The following is a 21,563-nucleotide window of genomic DNA, read 5'->3' on the forward strand; positions in this document are numbered from 1 at the left end:
TTACATTACCTACTGTATTAGTTTCAAACGTTTTAGGTTGTGGAAAACTGAGATTTGTTCATGTGTGTTTCTGCCGCCCATGTTTGATATTTCGTAATGATGTAATTTTTTTTTTATTTTTTATTTTTAGCATTTTTTTACTTTATGATTATGAGTAACATAATCTGCACTTTTCTTCTTTAAAATTTAGCTAAAAGTTAATCAAACCCATAGATTTCCCAAAGTGAAAGGTGTGGGACCCCAGAGTGTGAAACTAAACTAAAACTAAGCCTGTCTGACTTTATCGGTGCCTCCGTTTTTCTTTTCTCTCAGTGTAACCTGGAGAAGTTCTGCTGGGGCCGCAGCTGGTGGAGGAGACAGAAGACTTCACCTGGCCAGGTGTGTCGCTGCCCTCAAGGTTCCAGGTGTTCACATTTCTTCCTTCACAGCATCTGAAAAACAACAAAACACTACAAACAGAAGGATTTGCTTTTGCTGGTTTTTCTTTACATTCATGAAAACTCTATATTTAAAAAATAAAATATAATATTGTCTGTTCTTCTGCAGCGGTTATGAGGTTTATTTCTTATATTAATGTTAAAAAATTATCTGTATTGGTGCAAAACATTTAGTCATGGTTCTGATTTTGACGTTATAAAGTGTAATGTAATTTTCAGTCATGGCCTCTAGGCGGCGGTGTGGATCATCTGACCGACTTCCGCCAACATTTACGTTTCCAACTCAGCTGAGGAAACTAACGGAAGTGACTTTGTCTCCCCTTCACAACAAATGTCAACGTTACATTATTCCTCAGGAATCCCTCCTGGCATTGAGTGAGAATAAAAATTATTCACACCAAACAATTTACAATCACTAATAACAATAAGAGATGTTTGGACAGTGGACGGGGACTGGATCCATTTTTGGGAAGTTTGCACAAAGGCGAATCATGACGTCTGTGAGTTTCCAAACAGAAAAACCTTATAAACAGGTTAAACTACTCCTTAGAAAACCTTCAAACTACATGTACTATCATGATCTGTTCTAATTTTGTGTTGTTAAACATTTGCTCCTAGTATAGATAAAAAGTTTTGTAAAGGTAAGATGAAATCCTACACCTTATATTGAAAGTAAAGTTTGTCAAAGATTGTGAAGCATTTTGTGAAGAAGTAAATTAAGAAGTTGTTTAATTTAAATGCAATAATATAAATATAGCATCTTTTGACTGTAATGAGTTAATGCTATTAATTTAACTGTTCCTGCTGAAAGTGTTTGAGTCGAGGTTACATTTCATGTACACCATTATTTATGTAAGTATTTCTTTAAGTGATTAATAATTTTAGGCTCAGATGATGCTGCTGTAATTTAGATCATAGTGAACTGTGCACCTTTGTTTTTTTTTCATACTATTTTTTTTCTTTTGTAAGCAATGTTAAATAAATACACTAAAAATGAAAAAAAAAAAAACCTGCCTTCTTTTGCATCCGCTTAACGCTGTGGAGATGCTTTTATTTTGAAGTCTCCTTACTGTGACGTTTCTCGGCTTAATGGTGTCGTCGTGAGCAGAGGCCGCCCGTCAGACAATCCGGTAACAGCCTGTGGATTTCAGAAGTGTCTCTATCTGATCTCAGGTCCTTTTTTTATCGGCCATCGTGTTTCAACGTCGCTGTAAAGCAGCTGCTCTTCCTCTCAGCTGCCGTGTTGTATCTAAAAATGGCGGCTGTTTCAGCGGATCACGGTGAGTGCTCAGAGCTGAGCTAACAGCTGCTAACGTTAGCTTCTCTTCTTTAGGTAAACACTCAGAGTAGGAGGGCTGTAAATCACTGCTGCCTCATCCTAGCATCCGAGTTATTTCTAAAATTTGTAAATAACCAGAGTTCAGATTGATAAATTGTTATTTTTATTAGCCGGTTGAACGTTTTTGAGTCGTTATTGATCAACTGTGATTACAGTCAGCTGATTATAAACCATCTGTTGGTCACATAATCCCAATCTGGTTAAACATTTGTTTCCAGATGCTTACAAGAGGCGGAAAATAAGGAGAAAATCCTTAATGATGAAAAAAATATTACTAGTTCGGCAATATTAAAACAATATTACTAGCTTTGCTATGAAACACAACCCTGAGGAAAGTCCTGAATTGTTTTTTTTCTTTGTGTTGTGCTTCCAAAATTGTACAATTACTCTTTAGTAATTTTCTCAAGTGGCAGATTTATTTGAACTTTGTGTCGCTTTTTAACTTATTTTCACTGCATTTATTGTACCTTGTACTCTTTATGACACGACTTGGTCTGATATTTTTATTAGAATTTGATCATTTAGCTTTGAGTTGTTGAGCAACTGTTTTCTTTCTTTATGAGGGTGAGACTATTTAAACTTGGCATAAAAATCTAAAATATTATAATGTATTTTTCATCAGTAAGATTGAATATAGTTCTCCTAAGGGTGTATTTTTGTAATAAAAAAGACACCCTTTTTATTAAAAAGGTTGTCTTTGTATTGTCTTTTTTATATATAAAACACACATATTTATAAATTTCTTTTTTATGTTTTTCTTTCCTCTGTATACAAAAGTTCCTACACGTTCTAGAAATTTGTGTTCACAATCTTCAACAACTGCATGAGTATAAAAAATAGTTTTCCTCCACTCTAGTTGTCCTCTCGGTGTAATATGCTTATTAAATTGTCTTTGATTTCTATTAAATTTCCATAGTTTATCTGTGATTTGTCACATCACACTTTGAGTTTTATTTTATTTATTGAGTTTCTGACTAAATAAACTTGTGGTAGAACGGTTAAAAGAGCCATTTCACCACTGAGTCTAAAATGTCAAACTACGCAATAATGTTGCTTATGCTGTTCAGGCAAACAAACAAACAAGCACCAAAGTTCACAAAGAAACTGCTTGTAGTTGTGATGATGGAGCCCAATCTAATTTGTTGATTAATCAATTGATCTACAAATGATCAAGCGTAAACTAAAGGAATGCTATGGTATTGCATTTTTGGCAATAAAATTAGTATTTTCTTATTGAATTATTTGTTTATTTGCATATTTTAATGTATTTCTAATGTTTAAAAAGTGGGTAGATGAAAATAATCAATTGCTAATATAATCATTAGTTGCAGCTCTAGTAAATATAACGGTAGCTAGAGATGTTGTGGCAAATATAAAACAATAAAAAATCAGCGTGAGGCCAAACGGGGATTTTAGAATAGTTTCAAAAAAGACTAAAAAACTAATTTCTTAATGTAAATGATAGATTTTCATGTTTTTGTTCTAAATCAGATCATAACAGGGAGAAACTCCAGACTGATTTATGTTGTTTTCTCTTCCAGGTCTCTGCAGCCTTTTGCCTTAACTCACCCCAGTTAAATCTGAGCACCATGTAAACAAACCAGGCAGCAAACCAATCCAAGCGTTAGCCTGCACCAGCTCCAGAACCAGTGGGTTACTGGTGAGTAACCAGCAGCAGCAGACAGGGTGGCGGCGCTGTCGCCTTTCAGCTGGAGAGGCAGGCTGATGGAGAGCGACTGCCGGATCCCAGTCGCCTGCTGTCGGCCTCGGGTCCTCCTGCTCCATGCTCTGTTCTGGGGTCTCGTCTCGCTCAGGTGGGTTTGGACCCGCAGGCCTCCAGCAGAGCCTCAGAGTGTTTCAATAAAAGTCCAGTTTGATGCTTTTTCATTCCAGAGTGTTCGGAGCGGCGCTGCTGAGCGAGGAGAAGACGACAGGTACCCCTCGACTGCTTCAAACATCCTTCTTTTATTTTTTATGTCGCCTGGCATCCATACTAATAAAACTATACTTTTTCCAAAATACGCGTTCCTTTTAAGAAACTAAAAGCTACATACCCAGATGACATTTGAAGCAATTCTTTTACCTAAAACTTCTTGTATTTTTATTTAAATCTCTCTTTTGTGTGGATATTTACCATAGTAAATATGTTGTATTGTTTCCATTTGTTCAGAAACCTGCCCGATTATTTTAAAGAATAATTTTTAATCCTGCGTGACCAAATATCATCCTACATATAATATCTTCTTTCTTTATTGTAATACATTTTCTAAATTTCCCAACTTTTTTTTTTTTTGGATACTATGATCAACAAATCTAGCATCGTCTGATCTTCCATTTCTTCTTAATGTATAATTTTACTGTATTTTTAACCTCATTTTTACTTTTTTAGCATTTAAATTCACTTTTTTGTAGCACTTTCCACAAAATTATTCCAATTTCCTACAATTCCAATTTGTGCAGGAATCCATAAATTTGACCTCTGCCACCATTTTTAAACCTGAAATTGTAAATGACTTGTACACAATATAAAACCTTGAATCTGAACAAATTATATATTTTTTTCCTCTAACCCCATTAACTCATTCTAAAGCACTCACAGTTACCTCTAATTCACCTTGAAACACTGTTATTTTGATATTCCTACTCTATTATTTATCATTTTAGTATCTGTATAGATCTTTTTGGGAAACAGCAGGACTAATCTGAAAGCTAAGACCAAACCTTCAGCATGTTTTTCACATTTGTTTTTTTTTTTTTTCTGACCTTTTGTTCTTCTGCATCAGCAGTGAAGCCTGTTGTCGCCCCCTGCTGGCTGCTGGAGAACTTTGTCGTGTTGGAGGAATGCAACCGCTGCAGCGACTTCAACGCTGTACGTTAACTCAGCTTGTTGTGCTCCATTAATCTACAGATTACTGGGGGTGGGCATTTATCGTATCGTTTATCATTTAAGCAATCATGCGATTGCTTTTTCATAAGTGTCTTTAATTAAATTTTATGAGTCTTTAAAATAATAATTGAATTATTTAGTTTTTCAAGTGTAATTTTAGGAGCAGTGGGAGTAATTATATCTTTTCTGTTTTACATTAATCAGATTGTGATGTAATAATATAATTGATGTATTTTCAGTCATTTAGCTCACAGAGGGAATCTCATTCCGTCTGAGTTTTAGTTTAGCTTCAGTACTTGAAGAATCAGTTTTATATCTGAGATTCAGTCAGGAAGCCATTCTGAGACGGTGAAGAGCTGGGTCTCGATTGGCTGATGACATCTTCAAACGTGTGTGTGTGTGTGTGTTTCAGAAGACGCAGACGGTTTGCAGACAGACGGGATACGTGGAGCGGGTGAACTGCACCAAGACCAGCAGGCAGGAGTACAAGAGGTCAGAACCTGAAGGGTTAACGAGACTGAAGTTTCCTCTGAGGTCAGACAGAAACACATTCAGGGATTTTTCTGTTAGGAGATTAAAATTCTCCTCACTCCAGTCGATGTGAACTTCTTCATCTCTCAAGTCAGGACAGGAATGGGAAAAAAATGAAAAAGAAATGTCCTTCCTTCCTTCCCTGTATTCTTTCCTTGTACTCTTGCTTCTTTTCTTCCTTGTGTCCTATCTCCACTCCTTCCTTGTTTTCTTCTTCCCTCATCTTTGAACTTTCCTCCATCCTCTCTGCTTTTCTGCTTCCCATCTTTCTTCCTTCCTTCTTTTAACCCCGTTTTCTTTTGCCCTTGCCACCTCTCTTGTCTTTCCTTGTGGTTTTTTCTTTCTTCTTTGTTACCTTTCTTTCTTTCTGGCATCCTTTCATTCTTTCCTTGTGTCCTCCCTTGTTTCCTTCCTTAATTCCTTGTTCTTTCCTTCCTCTGTCCCTCCCTTGTGCTCTTCTTCCATTCTCTGTGTTAATTCCTTCCATCTATTTAAATATCTGCCATAAATTTGTGTAAATTTAAGATCAAGCACTGGGAATATTTCTCCGTATCAGATCTGAAGCGGATCCAGATCAAATGTTCTTCTAGTGTAAACAGACACTAACCATTCTCCTCCTCCTCCCAGCTGCCGCTCCGCCCTGATGGAGGAGCATCTCTTCTGGAAGTTTGAGGCAGCCATGTTGGCTCTGACGGTCGTCTTCGCCGTCCTGGTGGTCATCCGCCAGCGCTGGCTGGATCGCCTCGCCTCTGAGAAGGTCCGCCGACAGATCGAGTCCATCTAGGAGGAGAGGGTTTTTAAATCCTGTGGCAGTATTTTTAAAATGGATCCAGGTTTGGACCGGACCTGGTGGACGTCCTCCATGGAGCTGGCTGAGCTCAGCTCCCCGTCTGTGAAGTTTTTCCTCTTCACCAGCGACTGTTTCTCTGCTAAAACAGCAGAAAAAAAACACTAAAACCGGGACAATGAGTCCTGATTTATGATGCAAACTGTAGATTATATTTTAGTGAACAGAGTTTATAGAGAAATCAGGGAAGGAGTAGTTTGATCTGGATGAGAACAGAAGTGAAACTGACGAACCTTAGGAACAGAAGCTGAAACCTCTCTTCCTGCATCGGCTGATGTCAGACAGGAACTTCCTTATATGGACTCTGGAAGTGAAAATTGGGAGCAGCTGTTTCTGAAGTGTGGAACAAAGATCTTTTTCTTTCAAGATTAAACATTTTCCTGCAGAAATACGAAATAAAAGTCTGAAAAGATTCAAATCTGATATTTAAAGATGCAGTTCTGTTTCAGTTTGCCATTAAAAACTGTTTTTACATCCGTGTTTTGGTTTATGTGGCTGTATTCCGGTTCCTGTGCAGAAATTTGACAAAAGTATTTTTGAGCTCTGGATAAATAAACAATTAATTGTCAATTAATGATTCGTTAGGTTAAAATTAATTCCAATCGATTAATAACGTCTGCTTAGACCTTTTTTCAGTGTTGTGGTTTCGGAAACCATCCTTAAGAGAAGCCGTTGATCTGGAAAAAAAAATGGCGGCTGTATCACAACGGGAAAGAAAAATGGTCCAAACGGAGTCAATTGTGGGATATAAATTGCAGTTTTTGTGGTTCTATTTAGAAATTTAAACACTCGACAAGCTCCTTAAGTTATGACTTTAATACAGCTGACTCAAGAAAATGTTAAAATATATTGTTTCTTTTTTTAAATTCGGTATATGGTACAAAAGTTAGCCCTTTGTTTTAGAAAGACGGGTTTCTCTTGATGCAGGAGAAAACTGTTTAAGAGATTGTCCGCTTATCAACAAACTTTAGAGTAACTCAATCGATTACTTACATCCCTAAGAGAAACAAAATTACTTAAAAAGTTTGTATTCTGCCATGCGAACCATTGTTTCCTTCCTTTTTCTGTAATTATTTTTGCAGCTCACAGTATGGTAATCTTACCCGAACTCGCGGCGAACTTTTTAGTGTTTTTATAGTTTCAAATCTACTGTGAAGTCTGATAATGTCTCATTTCGACATCCCGGATGCGCTGGAAAGATTTAAAAGTTTGAAATTGGTCAGAACTTGACGTCATCGCTCTTGTCCGCCCATTCTTCACCTGATTGGTTCACATTTCCTCTGGCTGAGTTCTGATTGGTTGCTGCTTCACTCTGAATAGAGATAAATTTTAAAATTAAAACAATCACTGTTTTAATTTTATGTTCCTTTATCAAAGTGTTTCAGCCTCGTTCTGATGTTTTTATTGTAAATAATAGGTTTATGTTGGACGTTTTTTGTTTGTGAAGTTTCTGACAAAATAAACTGAAAAGAAACATAAAAGTGTATTACCTGTTTTGATTTAGTTCGAAAAGTCTGTTGCTTTATTATTTCAATAAATACGTTACAAATACAATCAATCTCAGTATTTTGTGGAATTTGATCAACTTTTTTTTTTCAATATCTAGAAGTCTTGGACCAACTAAACAAGGATCTGGGAATTTAGATTCTCTAAAGCAGTCTGTGAAATTTGATCCCTTTATTTAGTTAAAAATCCTTTAAAAAGCAGCTTTGTTTGGCATTTTAGACTAATTTTAAGAACCACAGCTCAAGTTCAATGTGAAATTAAGTTTCACACAGGTGGAATTAGGTATGAGTACACATTTAGTTGAAACGCAAAAACTAACACACAGTTAGGCAGAATTGTTAATTATGGATTTATGTGGCAAATCACAGTGAAAACTATTACATTTGTTTAGGATTGTTAAAATGTCATTCCTTTAATTAACAGAAACATTATTTGGAAAATCAAACATTTTCCTTGCTCACTTTTCTATTTCCAATTATCCAGACCTGGAAAGTCTCAAAAGCAAAATCCAAAGCTTCCCAAGCTTTGCATAAATCATGCATGCTACCCCAAATCTACAAAAACAAAAAATGATTGATCAACACTCAGACTGCTTCAATATACGGTTAATAACGCTTCAAATCACTGAAATAGCACATTCCACTTTTTATTGTAGAAAAGTTTTTTTGGACACCAAGCTGCTAAGCAGCTCCACATCAAATAAACAAAATCTTGAATTTAACATTAAATCTTTAAAATACAAAGATTACATAAAGGATTTTTTTTTAAATAGCATTAAAGCTCACAATGAGGTTTGTGTTCATATCCTAAATAAATTCTTGGTGATTTCATGGCGAGTCCTGATTAGTTTATGCAGTTTAGGTCAGAATATGTGATGTTCAGGCTCAACCAACAATAATTTAGGTACATTTATCTGAACTGAGATGCACTGGTAACAAAATTTTACCAAGTATTTTAGGTCTAGTTTCTGGTACAAATATATTTGTACACTAAAAATAAGACAAAACTAACTTACAAGTAAATTTTAGCGAGATACAGAAGCTTGTTTTAAGTCAAAAATTCCTTGGAACTAGTACCTTTTTATCCGTATTAAATAATTATTCAATTAAAACAAACTCCTATGTCTTGCTAAAAAGTTACATGTAAGTTAGTCTTACTTCAAATATAGTAAGATATTTGCACTGGAAACTACACTAAAAATACTTGATATTTTTGTGTTTTTGCTGTGTAAGCAACGTTTCCTCCAGGTTTATAAAAACCAAACAAAAAATATGTAATAAAATAAATATGTTGTAGTAGCTTAAACTAGAAGGCTACTTTCAAACCTGAGATACAAAGTAATTACTTTGCTTTAAAATCTCAACATTATATGAAATATCTATAAATTTTTATAAAAAGAATGAAATTAGATTTCATTTATATACAATAAATGCTTTTAAATCTCGCTCATGCTCAATGTTTCTAATTAAAACAATTTTCTACTTGCTGCTAATTTAGTCTACTGACTGAAACTGATGTGAGTTATCACTGAAATGTTAAACCAACTGCTTCTCGATTGGCTGAATCATCAGTGATGTCATCCGAAACTTAAAAAAAGTTTCAACATCTCATTGGCCTGGACTATGCTGTCAGTTGATTGGCTCGTAGCCCGTTCCAGAGGATTCCCGCTTCTTCGCGATTAAGACGTAAACTCCGCCCCCCAGCAGGAGGAGGATGGGAATCCCCAGACCAGCCGTTAAGATGCCGATCACCATCGGGGAGAAGGAGTCCACCGGAGGGGAGCCGATGCCCACCAGCATCGTCCTGAGGGAGACGGAATACATCGATTTAACGACAGACGGATCAGAAACACTAAATAAAGAACAAATAGACGAACTAACCAGCTGAGGAACATGGTGCTGTTGTAATAAGGCTCTCCAGCTATGCCGAAGCTAACGTTCAACCCAATGGCTGCTGGGTCGGAGTAAAAAGCTTTAATCAGAGCCGATGAAGCTGACGTCGAGTTCCCGCTCTGCTGCTGTGGGTCGGAGTTACGACACGGCGTTGCGTCCTCCAGGGTCGCATGGGGCGTCCGGTACGCCACTGGCTTCCACTGGGCGAAACCCAGGACGTCTGAGCCATTGTTCGGTGAAGACACCCACTGAGACACCTGAAGGAGAGGAACTACAGCCGGTTAAAGACCAGCAGAACCGGTCGGTTTACACCGAAACCCCCGCCTAGTCACGGTCCAGTATTCATGTAGTTTTCTGTGGAATGTGACTCCAAATAATGCACGGAAAATTAACTTGTTCACTTTTTTTTCATAGAGAAAAAATGCTAAAAAAAAAAAAAAAAGAAAAGAAACAAAGTACTTTAAAATAAAGAGTTTTGTCACCTGGAATATCGAAGGTGTGTACTCGTCGTCGATGAACTGGTGAACGTTCACTCTGCTCAGTGGATAAGCCCCGCCCACCGCCTGCAGCTCCAACACGAACCTAGACATAATGGAGCGGGGCGGCAGGCCGTTAAGCCACACCTCCAACTGGGAGGAGTTAGCAGAATGGAGGAGGCGGGGCCAAAGGTCGGCACGCCCCTCTGAGCCAAACACAGACAACTGGAAAACAAAAAGGTAGGAAATTTAAGGCAATATGAAAACCTATAATAATAATACTGCCTCCATCTTATGAATATCACTCGATTTTGTGTCATAACACTGATATATGTAAGATACTTTAATAATATTATAGGAAAGACAACACGGACGATAAACAGCTACATGAAAATTAGATTATATTTTAATATACCAGAATTATGTCATAAATATTATTACATTAGCAATAATAAGAGCTCAACATTATTTGTGCACCACCATATAATTATGAAAAATCTTAGTAAAAAATCTGGAATCATCCTAAGTCGATTTCACTTCACATAATTATGGTATAATTATGACATAACTAAGTCTTTGTATTTCACAATATAAAACACTTAAGCCTTAATTATGGGATAATATTTTATAGTACAAGGATCAGGATCATAACTCATTTATATTTACAAAATAAGTTAAATTTGAGAGTCAAATTTAAAAGCTATTTATTAAATTTGCGTAATTTTTATGACTTTGTATCAAATCATAAAAGCTCTGAATTTTTCCTTAACCATCTAGAGAAATAATCTAGCGATAATAATAATAAAAAATATTATTATTATTGTTGCTGATTGGAGTGACTGTCCTGGGTCGTCCCAGTGCCCCACCTGCAGGCAGAGCGACCCGTTGCCGGACCGTGTGGGAGACCCGCACAGCGTCACGGTGGAATCGGACAGGTTCATCTGAGCCCAGATGAAGTCCTTCAGCTCGTAGGCGGGGAAGAAGTTGGATTTCGCCTCGGCCGTGTCGTTTTCATCATTGTACTCCAACAGCTGAGAGAAGAAACAAAAAAGTTTTCCAGTAAACACACCGTCAGGTTTGTTCTACAAGGGTAAAGATTGGTTCTAACCCGGCTGAAGACAATGGCTGTGCTGTACAGGATGCTGCTCTGCGGCTCCACCTTTAGGCTGCCGCTGGTATTACGAGCCAAAAACTCAGGCCAGTTCACCTGAAAAACAGACACATTTAGATACCTGACAAGTTAAAAAAATAAATAAATGTATGATATGACTTATTGTGGCCTGACATTATTTTGCTCTTGATTTAAGACAAGAGTAAACAAGACACACCTCATATTCTGCTTTAGTTAGCGAACATTTGCGATATTAAATAGTTGTAAAGATGCTTTCCATGCTCTTAATTAAAAAATAAATAAATAAAACATTAAAGCTTCTTCCCCACTTTAATGCCAGTAAACGTTTTGATGAGGATTTGTTGGGCTTATCTCAAAAGATGAAACATGCTAACTTTACTAAGCTTTGTGTAGTGATAAAAATAAACTAAATACTTCTAGAACAATCAGATATTTAAGACAGTGACCACCCGATTAAACAAGCTAAATTAGCAAATTAATGTATAATAATTGTTATTCCTTAGGCGTTTCAGTGCCGATGAATCTTGTCCAAACCTCGACAGTAGATGAATTAGAGTTGGTGTGAACGAGCAGCAGTGTTGGCGCCCCCTGGCTGCAGAAGAGAGAGTGCAATGTGTCGTTTCCGCCCACAGCTCTCACATGAAGCAGCTCACCGCCAGAGGGCGTCGAGTTCGGGTACAACTTCACAGTCAGCTGAAGCACAGAAGAAGAAAATAAATCAGCAATGACCAAATAGAGGCACTGATAATGTCATTATCAGTTTATAGAGTACATTATGATAAGATCGTTAAAGTCAATGCAATTATTTCGACTCTCAGGTCACATTAAGTGTTGTTTTTAAACATTTTAAATCAGTATACAGGGTTTTATCCTGCTTTCCCCACACTAATGGCATCTAAAAAATTAATTACAGAAAACTAAACAATTATCAAGAAGTTTTAAAGAATCCCATTAAAGAAGAGTGAAGGATTTCAGTCTATTTTTCTGTTTAATAAACACTTTCACTTCCTGTTCGTCACTGCTGTAATTCAGTCCCTTAACGCGATTAATTTAAAACATATTCAGCGTTTGATTATTTCATTACCTCTCTTTTGTAAGAATCTCCTCCGCTGAACAAACTTTCACACGAACTAAAAACAAAAATGACTAAAATCACGAAAATTCCGCCGGTCCCTGCAGGCGCCATCTTTGTTGTGACCGTTGTGCGGTGAGTCACATGACCGCCTCTTTCACGTCAGCTGACTGCTAGAAGCCCCGCCCACATACGTCACTACGTCACCTACTGCAGGAAATAGAATCTCAGCAAAAACATTACAAATGTTCAAATCAGTTACTCGACAGCAATGGTGAGTGGTATACTTATGAGCATTTTATGAACAACAATAACAGAGAGATATCTCAAAAAGAATTTGAAATGGTCATTAAAGCTGTTCCTCATAGTTTGCTCGGTTTAGCACAAACCAAACATCCAAACGATTTCAACCTTCATGACTCGATTTCAATTGAAGGAACTAATGTAATGAATAAGAAATTTACAAACGGGTCTATTAGAACTCAAACTTTCTCCACTCCAATAAGAAAACATAGATGGGATTATCTGAGCAAAAAGTTGTGGAGTGCAATATTTTATTGCTTCATAAATATAATTACTAATAGGATCAAAGAATTTTAATTCAAGATTCTACATAGATATTATCCAGTTATATTTTTTTATTTATAAAATAAAAAAATAAAAAAATCAACTTCATCTGTGCCAACTAGAAATAACCAATCAGAACCAGGAGGCAGGTCTGACTGTTGTCAATCACCCACAAAGTGGCACTGCTATCCCCTCCTGCAGCTAATGTAGCCTGTTGTGAATGCTAAGGCTAATTGGCATGGTCACAGGTGACAAAGAAGCTCATTTAGCAGCTTATTCATGAGGATGATTGACAGCACCAAGACTCTCCTCTAGGCTCTAATTGGTTGTTTCTGGTTCGGAGCAGTGCGTTTGTTCAGACAGCAACAGTAGCTCGACTTCTGATTTATCTCAGCAGACTTCAGGATTCTTTCTCTCCAGTCTGTTTAGATCCATAAAAGCTTCAGGCGCGAACAGAACCAACAGAACTCTGGAGAAAATAAACTTTTACATAAGCAAAACCAGCAGACAGGCATCAGGTTTCCAAGATTTGTTTTTATTGAGTTTCAGCGAGTCATCTGGTCCCCACACATGCATACATACAGAGTTTAAACACACACATCCACTCACACACACAGCTGGAGTGACTCCGATGTTCTGGGTCAACACGGGTCCAACTGGACCTACTCGGCGCCGTGTCCTCCCATCTGCCCGTCTTTGTCCTTCTTCTTATGACCAGAGACGATGTCGTCGATGCGCAGCAACAAAATGGCTGTCTGTTTATCACAGGAGAGAATGGTAAGAGCTCAGAGTAATAACGGCAGCGGTTCTGATCGGGCTGCGGTTCTGACCTCCACTGCGGTCTTGTAGGTCTGGGCCTTCACGGCCAGAGGCTCCCAGATGCCGAGAACGGACATGTCAGACAGACAACCGGTTTCTCCGTCGACGCCCCAACTGACACTGTTCTCCTGGGTGTGTTTGGCCTGAAAAGACACGGCGACCTTTAACCCGCTGAGCTCCACAGGTTTAAAAAGCAGGCAAGATACCGTATGTTCCAGAATATAGGTCAAAGGTTGTTTGTTTGTTTTTTTTATTTTGGCTGGCCCTGCAACATATTTATGTGTTTTTCCTCTTCATGATGCATTTTCTGACTGATGCATTAAATATTAATTTATACTGACGGACACAAACTAAGGATTAAACAGAATCGTCAACTAATTTAGTAATCGATTAATCGCTAATTGGAGTATACAGACTCAAGAAAGGAAATTTTGCTGGGGGGGGGACACTCAGAGCAGCAATTAAGCCAAAACTGTACAAAAATATATATATTTAAGATAACAAAAAAGAAATTTACATGTTTTACCCAATTATTTCAATAATGTATTAATCATGACTAATCACAATTAATCATTTCAATTCTAGTTTTAAAAAGTCTCCAGTGGTTAAATGAAAAATCTGCAGAATATGCCTATTTTTAAAATCTGATTATCGTCACAATAATTGATTTTCTCAGCTCTAGGGAGGCCATTATTTTGGACTTTTACCCTCAGCGATGTCAGCACTCTGATGGTGGACGCTCCACAGTTCTGGATCAGGGTTCGGGGGATGACCTCCAACGCCTGGGCCACGGCGCGGTACGGCCACTGCTCCACACCGGTCAGAGCGCGGGAACGCTCCGTCAGGCGCTTTGACACCGCCATCTCCACAGCGCCACCTCCTGGCAGCAGGAACGGGTCGAGCAGCACGTTGCGGCACACCTGCATGGCGTCCTGCAGGTTCCTCTCCACCTCCTGCAGACCGCACACACAGTTACACACCGAACCAGTCTGCCAGGCTGATATAACAGGTAGAGGGCGCTCTCACCGCCAGGATCTCCTTGCTAGCTCCTCTCAGCAGGATGGTGCAGGCTTTGGGGTCTTTGCACTCTGTGATGAAGGTGAAATACTCATCCCCGATCTTCTTCACCTCGAACATCCCTGCCTTGAGGCCAATGTCTTGTTCACGCAGCTCATCTGTCCGGCTGACGATGTGAGCGCCACACGCCCTGATGAAGAAAACATTTAAAGGTGATTTATCAATGTTCCTTAAACAGGTTAGGAAAAAGTCTATGGGCTACACAAAACAGTCGTTACATCTGGTCACGCCCCACAAATTAACGTTTACGATCACGTGTAAAAATGGTTACAAACAAATATGAAATTATACAAATGTATTACTTTGAAAAGCATCAGTAAAGCCACCTGCACAAAAAACATGAATGCAGCAAGTGGTGTCTGAGCATTAAGTCACCAACAAAACACTTGTCTTTTCCAGCAGCCATTGTACAAGCAGTAAAACCAGCTGAACAAAAGTGCTGGCGCTCAGCTTAGGTTGCTAGGTAACCGGTGGAATTCTGCTGGGGTTGCTAGGCAACGCTGCAGTGCTCAATGAATGTGACTTAACATTTCAAAGGTTTTTGAAACAGCCCGTTTTCCAGTCACCAAAAAACATGAACTCATTACCAAAAACCGCCTTGGTGTTATTTTATTTTTTTTAAAGCATTTTGTCTGCTTTTAGACACAGTTGAGGCCCAAACAGAAGCATAAAAAAATATATAAATTTTGCATCGTCACATCCACTTCCTTCTCAAAGTTGTCATTTCATCTTTAGCCGCTTTCCATGCTGGAGATCTGATCATCTTATAGACTTCAGACGTGGTGGTAAAGCTGGTAGCACACTGCAGCGTACCTGGCAATGCGGTTGTTGTCAGTCTTCCTCACACGGCGGATGGCGGTGATGTTCGCCTTTACCAGGTAGTGCTGAGCCAGATCTGAGGAAGGAAAAAAAAATATGTTAAAATGGCAGAGGAGCAGAAACAAAGCCACATGTTCAGGTGTGACGGGCTTCAGTACCTGAGATGCCTTTCTCAGTGAAGACCAGATCTGGTTTGAGGCGGATGATGTCCTCACAGATCTGCTGGATGTACTCTTCCTCCATCTTTAGGATCCTGGCAAAGTCTTCCTCCTTGGTGATCTCGATGTCAGTCTGCAGGAAACCATATGAAATGATTTTCATATGAATGAGTTCAGAAAAAAAACAGTTTCGAAATGCTTTAGATCCATTTCATTTTGAAATGGTGCGACAGGTTTTCATGTATTTTCACATATCTGTTACTGATTACAACATGTAGTCAATTTGTTAAAGTTATTGGAGTTTTTTTTGGGGGGGGGGTGGAAGAGGGTGAAGCTAAAACAAGATAGTGTTTAAAAAAAAGCAGCTGCACAATAATTAGCTGATTTTCTCCATTTGGCCTTTGGAAAATATGGATTTTTTTCACTAATGCACTCTACAACAAAATCGAAGGGACAGCCAGGTTACTTTCTTTTTGGTGCAATGATTTTTACAAAAACATAGTTTCAAGTAATACTAGAATATGTAACATCAGTCGGGACCGGATTGTTTCGGAAGTCCAATGGAAGTCGACTCTCATCCAAGCCATAAAAGATGAACAATCTGTAAGTGTTCAAAGCTGCACATTTCTTTAGTTGTAGTATTTGGAGAAGTATGTAGAATAATTATCTAGTTAAGCTTTCTTCTCATTAAAACTACTTTTTTGTAATTTTAAGACATTGTTCTGGTAAGATTGGATCTTTTTTCTGCCAATATTACAACTATATTCCTGTAATCAAAACTTCTCATAGCTTGTCATTTGTATTAAGTTATTTTATTTTTTCAGAAAAGAGCAAGGGGGAATAAAAAAATAAAATCGATTAAAATGGCTGGTTATAAATGTTTACCTGGCTCTCGCCCTTCTTGTACTCCAGAGAACAGTCGAGCAGGATGATGCGAGGGTTTTTGATCATCCGTCTCATTCTGGGGTGAGTCACGTCTTTGTTGATCATGACGCCCTTCAGCACATAGGAGTCCTCGATGATCCCACCTGGAACCTGAACGCACCACGGGAATTAGAACAAGGTGCAGCTTTAAAGCAGCTATAAACAAAATGCAGTTATTCTGAAAATGCTCCTCTAGTGATCTGTTACAGAATATTTAAGGTTAAGTTTTCAAATAAGCATAGTAGTTCAAGTTTAAAATATTTCAGGATAAAATTTAGTCTATATTTAATTTAGCAATTTACTTGAAAACAATTGAATCAGTTCAATTCTCAATTGCAACAGTTAACTGATGTAGCAGCAAGCATGTGGCGACAGTGGAAAGAAACAAGTGTAGTTCAACAGGAAGTAGCCACTTCCATTAATTTGGATTATCATAATAAAGTGTTATATTACTTTACAATGTGGAACATGCCTGCAGTATTTATATTACATAATATACATGGAAAACATTTTTGGGGTTAATATTATGGTTTTTATGATCATTTAGAGCCAAAACAAATATTCAGATTAACTGTAATTTTAGTAAATTATCATTACAAAAAATAAAAACAAAGACCAATCATTTACAAAAAAAGGAATCATTTTAAGTAACATATTTGATTAATGGCAATGCTCTAGATCATGTTGCAGGTTTATATCTGATGAAGTATTTTTGAATTTAATTGAATTTTCTACACCTGCTCTTGTGTTGTTCAGGCTGAGTGAATCCTGGCCGTCTCACCTTCTCCACCTTGGCATACTTCTTGATGTCGATCTCTTTGCGTCCGTTCTCCTCCAGCTCGACGGTCCGAACGGCGTCCAGCGCGATGCTGCAGGCCAGTTCTGACCAGCGGCTCAGAGCTTTGGTGTTGATGGCCGAGTGAACGATCTTCAACATCATGGAGCGATCTGAAGTGTCCACTGGGGTGCTGCAGGAGCAGAGACAGACGGTTGGTGATCTGCTTAAAAGTCGCCTACTATGCTTCCATGAACAGGTTGGCTATGCAAAACATGTTTGTTACATTTTTTTTTGCATGAAATCATTCTTAGATAATGAGATTTTAGTCTGGTCAGTTCTGTTTTAGGGCATCTTTTCAATTCCAATCCAAATAAGCTGCTGGCCACACTCCTCAACTCAACATTTACACTCAAACGTGGAAAAAGCTGGAAAAATATGCTCAATTATACAGCCTTGAAAAGCATTAGTAAAGCCTCCTGCGCAACCAACAAGAATGCAGCAACTTGTTTATGACTGGTAAATAACAACACACTTGTCTTTTCCAGCAGCCATTGTACAGCTCATGCTTAGGCCTGTCATAATAAATTCTGCTGAACAGTAAATTGTCCCAGAAATTATTGTAATAAATTATAATACTGTTGTTTTGAGACCATTTTCAAGTAATATAATTATCATCCAGTTTTTAGTAGAAAGAGATAAAAGAGAAAAAATAATAAATCATACATATGGAAATTATTGAGTTTGTTTTAATTTATCATGTGATTAATTGTTTTATTGCAACAGGTCTACACATACAGAAGTAAAAGCAGCTGACCAAATGTTCTGGAGCTCTGCTTGGGTTGCTAGGTAATGGGGAGAAATCCACTGGGGTTGCTAGGCAACAGCACAGGAATGTGATTTAAGATTCCACAGGTTTTTGAAACGACTCATTTTCCAGACACCAAAAAACATTAAATTATTACCAAAAAAATGAAAACATATTTTAAGCACTTGTTTTTAGAAGCAAGAGAGATAAAATGACTTTACAAAAATATGAACTTTGCACACCAGGTGCCCCTTTGTCCTACAGCTCTCATTTTATTTTTGGCTGGTTTCCTGCTGGAGTTGTGACTGAGAAAAGCTGGTGTCTACCTGACTTCCTTCAGGGTTTCCAGCATGTCCTCCAGAGCCTGCCTGTAGGCACTGATGATCACCGTCGGATGCATCTGCTGCTCCAGAAACTGCTCAGCGACGGCCAACATCTCTCCAGCTGGGACACAAAGAAAAATCATTGATCAAATCAGATCCTTTTTTTAAATTATTATTATTTTAAAGCAATATTCTGTGGATTTAAAAAATCTAAATCCTTACCCAGAATGATGACTGAGGTGGTGCCGTCTCCCACCTCTTCATCCTGCGTGCGGCTGATCTCAATCATGGACTTGGCTGCTGGATGCTGCACCTGAATCTGTTGCCACAGACATGATGTTAGGACGAAAACAAAGCCAAACTGCTGTAATATCCATGTTGGACATTTCCAAACTGTCCAAGCTGAGGAAGTCATCAGTGACCCTGACCTCTCTGAGGATGGCGTTGCCGTCATTCGTCATGACGATTCCTCCTGTGGGGTCGAGTAACATCTGGGAGGAAGAACATGGAGGATTACTGACCACTGCAGACAATGGACGTAATGAGGATGTTGGAGCACACTCACCTTCATCATGGCCCGCGGGCCGAGGCATGTTCTGATCACATCTGCAATGGTCTGAAATAAACTGGGCCGTTAGAGACAGAACCACAACCAGAACCGTCATGAAGTTCAGATCTGTAGTGAACAGATTCAACAGCTGCGTTTCCATCACAAATGTAAGCAAAAGTTTGTCAATATTCCACTAATGTCGAAAAAACGCAAATTAGCAGTTGCGGTGCTTAGCCCCAAAACACTTAATAGAGAAACAATTCTTTGATGTGGTTTCGTTAAGCAGATTTATTTTTGAAATGTCAAACTGCACAGTTACATGGTCAATGGAAACGCAGCTTGTGTCTGACCTTTAAGAAGCAGAATGATGTTTTAGGAGAAATATTTAGTGGAAATCCACAACACTGTGGTTCAAACTGACCTTTGCAGCGTTGATGTTTCCTGCCTGGACTTTACGTCCCGACTCTCTCTTTATGTTCTGATCTGGAGGGGGGAAAAAACAGAGACGTTAATAATACTGCATGATGTGGCATCAGGAAGAAAAAACTTCATTTAAGATTAAAGTGTCATTTAGTTAAGACTTTAACAAGATTTCTGCAGGATTACCAACTCAAATTTAATACTTTTAAAGAAATCAGTTTCTGCTACTAAAACTAGGCATCAACAGTAAGAATCAAGGGTAGTGAAACTCCATTCAATTTGACTAACACACCACTGGCACACAGGATTTGCTTTAAGCAATATTCTGCCAGATATTGCATTCAAGATGTCGTACAATTACAATATTGCTCTGATTACTATCATTTGATATGGTTAATCAATCTTTCTCATCGTCATAAAGTCTTCACAACAATTCTCCAATGCATTTCGGTCACTTAAGTCTAAACCAGGAGAGCAGGATGTCAGTCCTATCCATTTTATTTATAAAGGACATAATTTTTTTTTTTATTGCTGTACAGTGGGGCATATAGAACCAAGAGAATAGTAAAATAAAAAGACTAAAAGTAGAATAAAACATACTAAAAATACAACAGAATTATAAAATAGAAAACACACCAATGGTCAGTGAAAGATTGTTGGATTGGCCAGCAGAGTAAAAATGTATTGTATGAATGATTCTAATAAATATTACAGTTAGCATAAATGATATATTAATTTAACAATAGTATTTATTGTAGCTTTTCTGTTAAATTAAAGCATTCCAATTTGTGCTGTTCTTGTTTCACATTTTTGTGCAAATGGAAACTACCTGGTACTTATAACATTAAAGTAAAATTCAACCCAGTGTCGTTTTTTTCACTTTCTAATTTTTATTTGACACTAAAATTAAAAAAGTGAAAAATTATACAAGTGTACTTCCTGCATTAATGAAATATCTTAAAATAAAAAAACAAAACATCTATTCAGTAACATAGTTAAAATATTAAACGCTAGTATATCAAAAATTATTTTCCTAATAATTTAAAATAGCTTGGTTGCATTAAATACCCAACACAGTCCAATACAGCTTAGACGTTTCCTAAACTAGTCGAGTTTCTTGCATATATTAACTACATGCCAAAAACAAAAATTATAACCGTGTTTAGAACTCAATGTTTAGTACACATGGATACAAAAACATGTATGTCTGTCAGTTTTCAGCCTTACAGGCACATGATCATGCTGAGTAACGGTGACAGTTAGCTCGATTTAGCTTAGCTTAACCTAGCATCTCCCTCACGCTTTTCTTCGCCTCTAAGCTAAAGATGCTAACACCGGCTGGGTGGAGACGTTCAGTGTGGTGATGGTCGTGTAGCAGGAGCTAACAATGCTAACTCCAACTGAGGAAGTGATGCGAACAGCATCAGCCTGGTTAGCACATGCTGCTGCTTAGCCGCTTTGTGCTTCAGCCGCTCCGCTCTGAATGTTAACGCCAATAAAATGAGTGGTACCACAACACCAGCCGAACACCATTTCTAACCTAAATAATAAAAACTGAACTTTAGGTGAATTTCAGTACTTACTGAGCACTAAAACCTGCTGGCCGATCATTTTTGACAACGTGCACCGAACAGCAGCCGCCTGGAAGGTTCTGGGAGGTACGGCGAGAGGAAGGGAGGGTCAGAAAGGGTGGACCCGAAATATGGCCAATCAGCGACGAGAATTAATTTGATTGACACATTAATCCACCAATAGAGTGAATTAAATAAATTTCGCACGCAATCCGCCTTTTAAGGAGAAAATCTGTACGAGACCCCTTACAAATTGTATTAAGCTGTTCTTGTTTTATAAGATATATACTTTTAAAATGTTTTTGAAATAATAAAGATATTAACATTATTCTTCACACCTTTACATACACATTCCTGGTAATTTAATGTTTTAAGAATATGTTTATGGGTTTGCAGAGTTAATAAATCAGTTTTTTAGTGTTGAGGGTCATTATTATATGTTGAAGTAAAGAAAATAAAAGGAGAAACAACAATACATGTAACCTACATTAATATTCACATTTAATAATAACAAAAAACTTAAAACAGATTTTAATTTAAAAACTGCACAAGCTCTTATTCAAACAGCCAGATGTGAGTTAACAGTTTATTAAACAGTCCCAGCAAAGATTACAGAGTAAAAAGGCTCAGAGC

General features: G+C 37.9%; 3 protein-coding genes across 4 annotated transcripts; 1 reads left to right on the plus strand and 2 right to left on the minus strand.

Annotated features, from left to right (window-relative positions):
- Positions 1–1,499: 1,499 nt before the first annotated feature.
- On the plus strand, positions 1,500–6,520 carry jtb (jumping translocation breakpoint). 2 transcript variants are annotated; one of them, XM_015039584.1, is made up of 6 exons: positions 1,500–1,717; positions 3,318–3,590; positions 3,670–3,710; positions 4,560–4,645; positions 5,076–5,155; positions 5,822–6,520. In XM_015039584.1, the coding sequence occupies exons 2-6, from the start codon at positions 3,502–3,504 to the stop codon at positions 5,976–5,978; spliced, it is 453 nt and encodes a 150-aa protein (XP_014895070.1). In that variant the 5' UTR covers positions 1,500–1,717; positions 3,318–3,501; the 3' UTR covers positions 5,979–6,520. The 2 variants fall into 2 exon arrangements, with proteins under 2 accessions (XP_014895070.1, XP_014895071.1); XM_015039585.1 differs by having other exon boundaries at positions 4,563–4,645.
- A 1,362-nt stretch (positions 6,521–7,882) lies between these two features.
- glmp (glycosylated lysosomal membrane protein) lies at positions 7,883–12,335 on the minus strand. The gene is made up of 7 exons (XM_015039575.1): positions 12,132–12,335; positions 11,582–11,740; positions 11,024–11,122; positions 10,782–10,946; positions 9,922–10,140; positions 9,428–9,696; positions 7,883–9,350 (listed from the first exon to the last, which is right to left on the minus strand). Exons 1-7 carry the CDS (start codon positions 12,231–12,233, stop codon positions 9,176–9,178), a joined length of 1,188 nt encoding a protein of 395 aa, XP_014895061.1. The 5' UTR covers positions 12,234–12,335; the 3' UTR covers positions 7,883–9,175.
- An 865-nt stretch (positions 12,336–13,200) lies between these two features.
- On the minus strand, positions 13,201–21,051 carry cct3 (chaperonin containing TCP1, subunit 3 (gamma)). Its single transcript, XM_015039571.1, has 14 exons — positions 20,943–21,051; positions 19,361–19,422; positions 18,955–19,005; positions 18,818–18,880; positions 18,612–18,708; positions 18,393–18,510; positions 17,265–17,451; positions 16,445–16,594; positions 15,560–15,692; positions 15,396–15,477; positions 14,532–14,712; positions 14,213–14,458; positions 13,517–13,648; positions 13,201–13,441 (listed from the first exon to the last, which is right to left on the minus strand). The coding sequence occupies exons 1-14, from the start codon at positions 20,968–20,970 to the stop codon at positions 13,349–13,351; spliced, it is 1,623 nt and encodes a 540-aa protein (XP_014895057.1). The 5' UTR covers positions 20,971–21,051; the 3' UTR covers positions 13,201–13,348.
- Between the last annotated feature and the right edge of the window lie 512 nt (positions 21,052–21,563).

The sequence above is a fragment of the Poecilia latipinna genome, unplaced genomic scaffold (genome assembly GCF_001443285.1).
Source record: "Poecilia latipinna isolate Pla-1442-1.1 unplaced genomic scaffold, P_latipinna-1.0 Scaffold476, whole genome shotgun sequence".
NCBI lineage: Eukaryota > Metazoa > Chordata > Actinopteri > Cyprinodontiformes > Poeciliidae > Poecilia > Poecilia latipinna.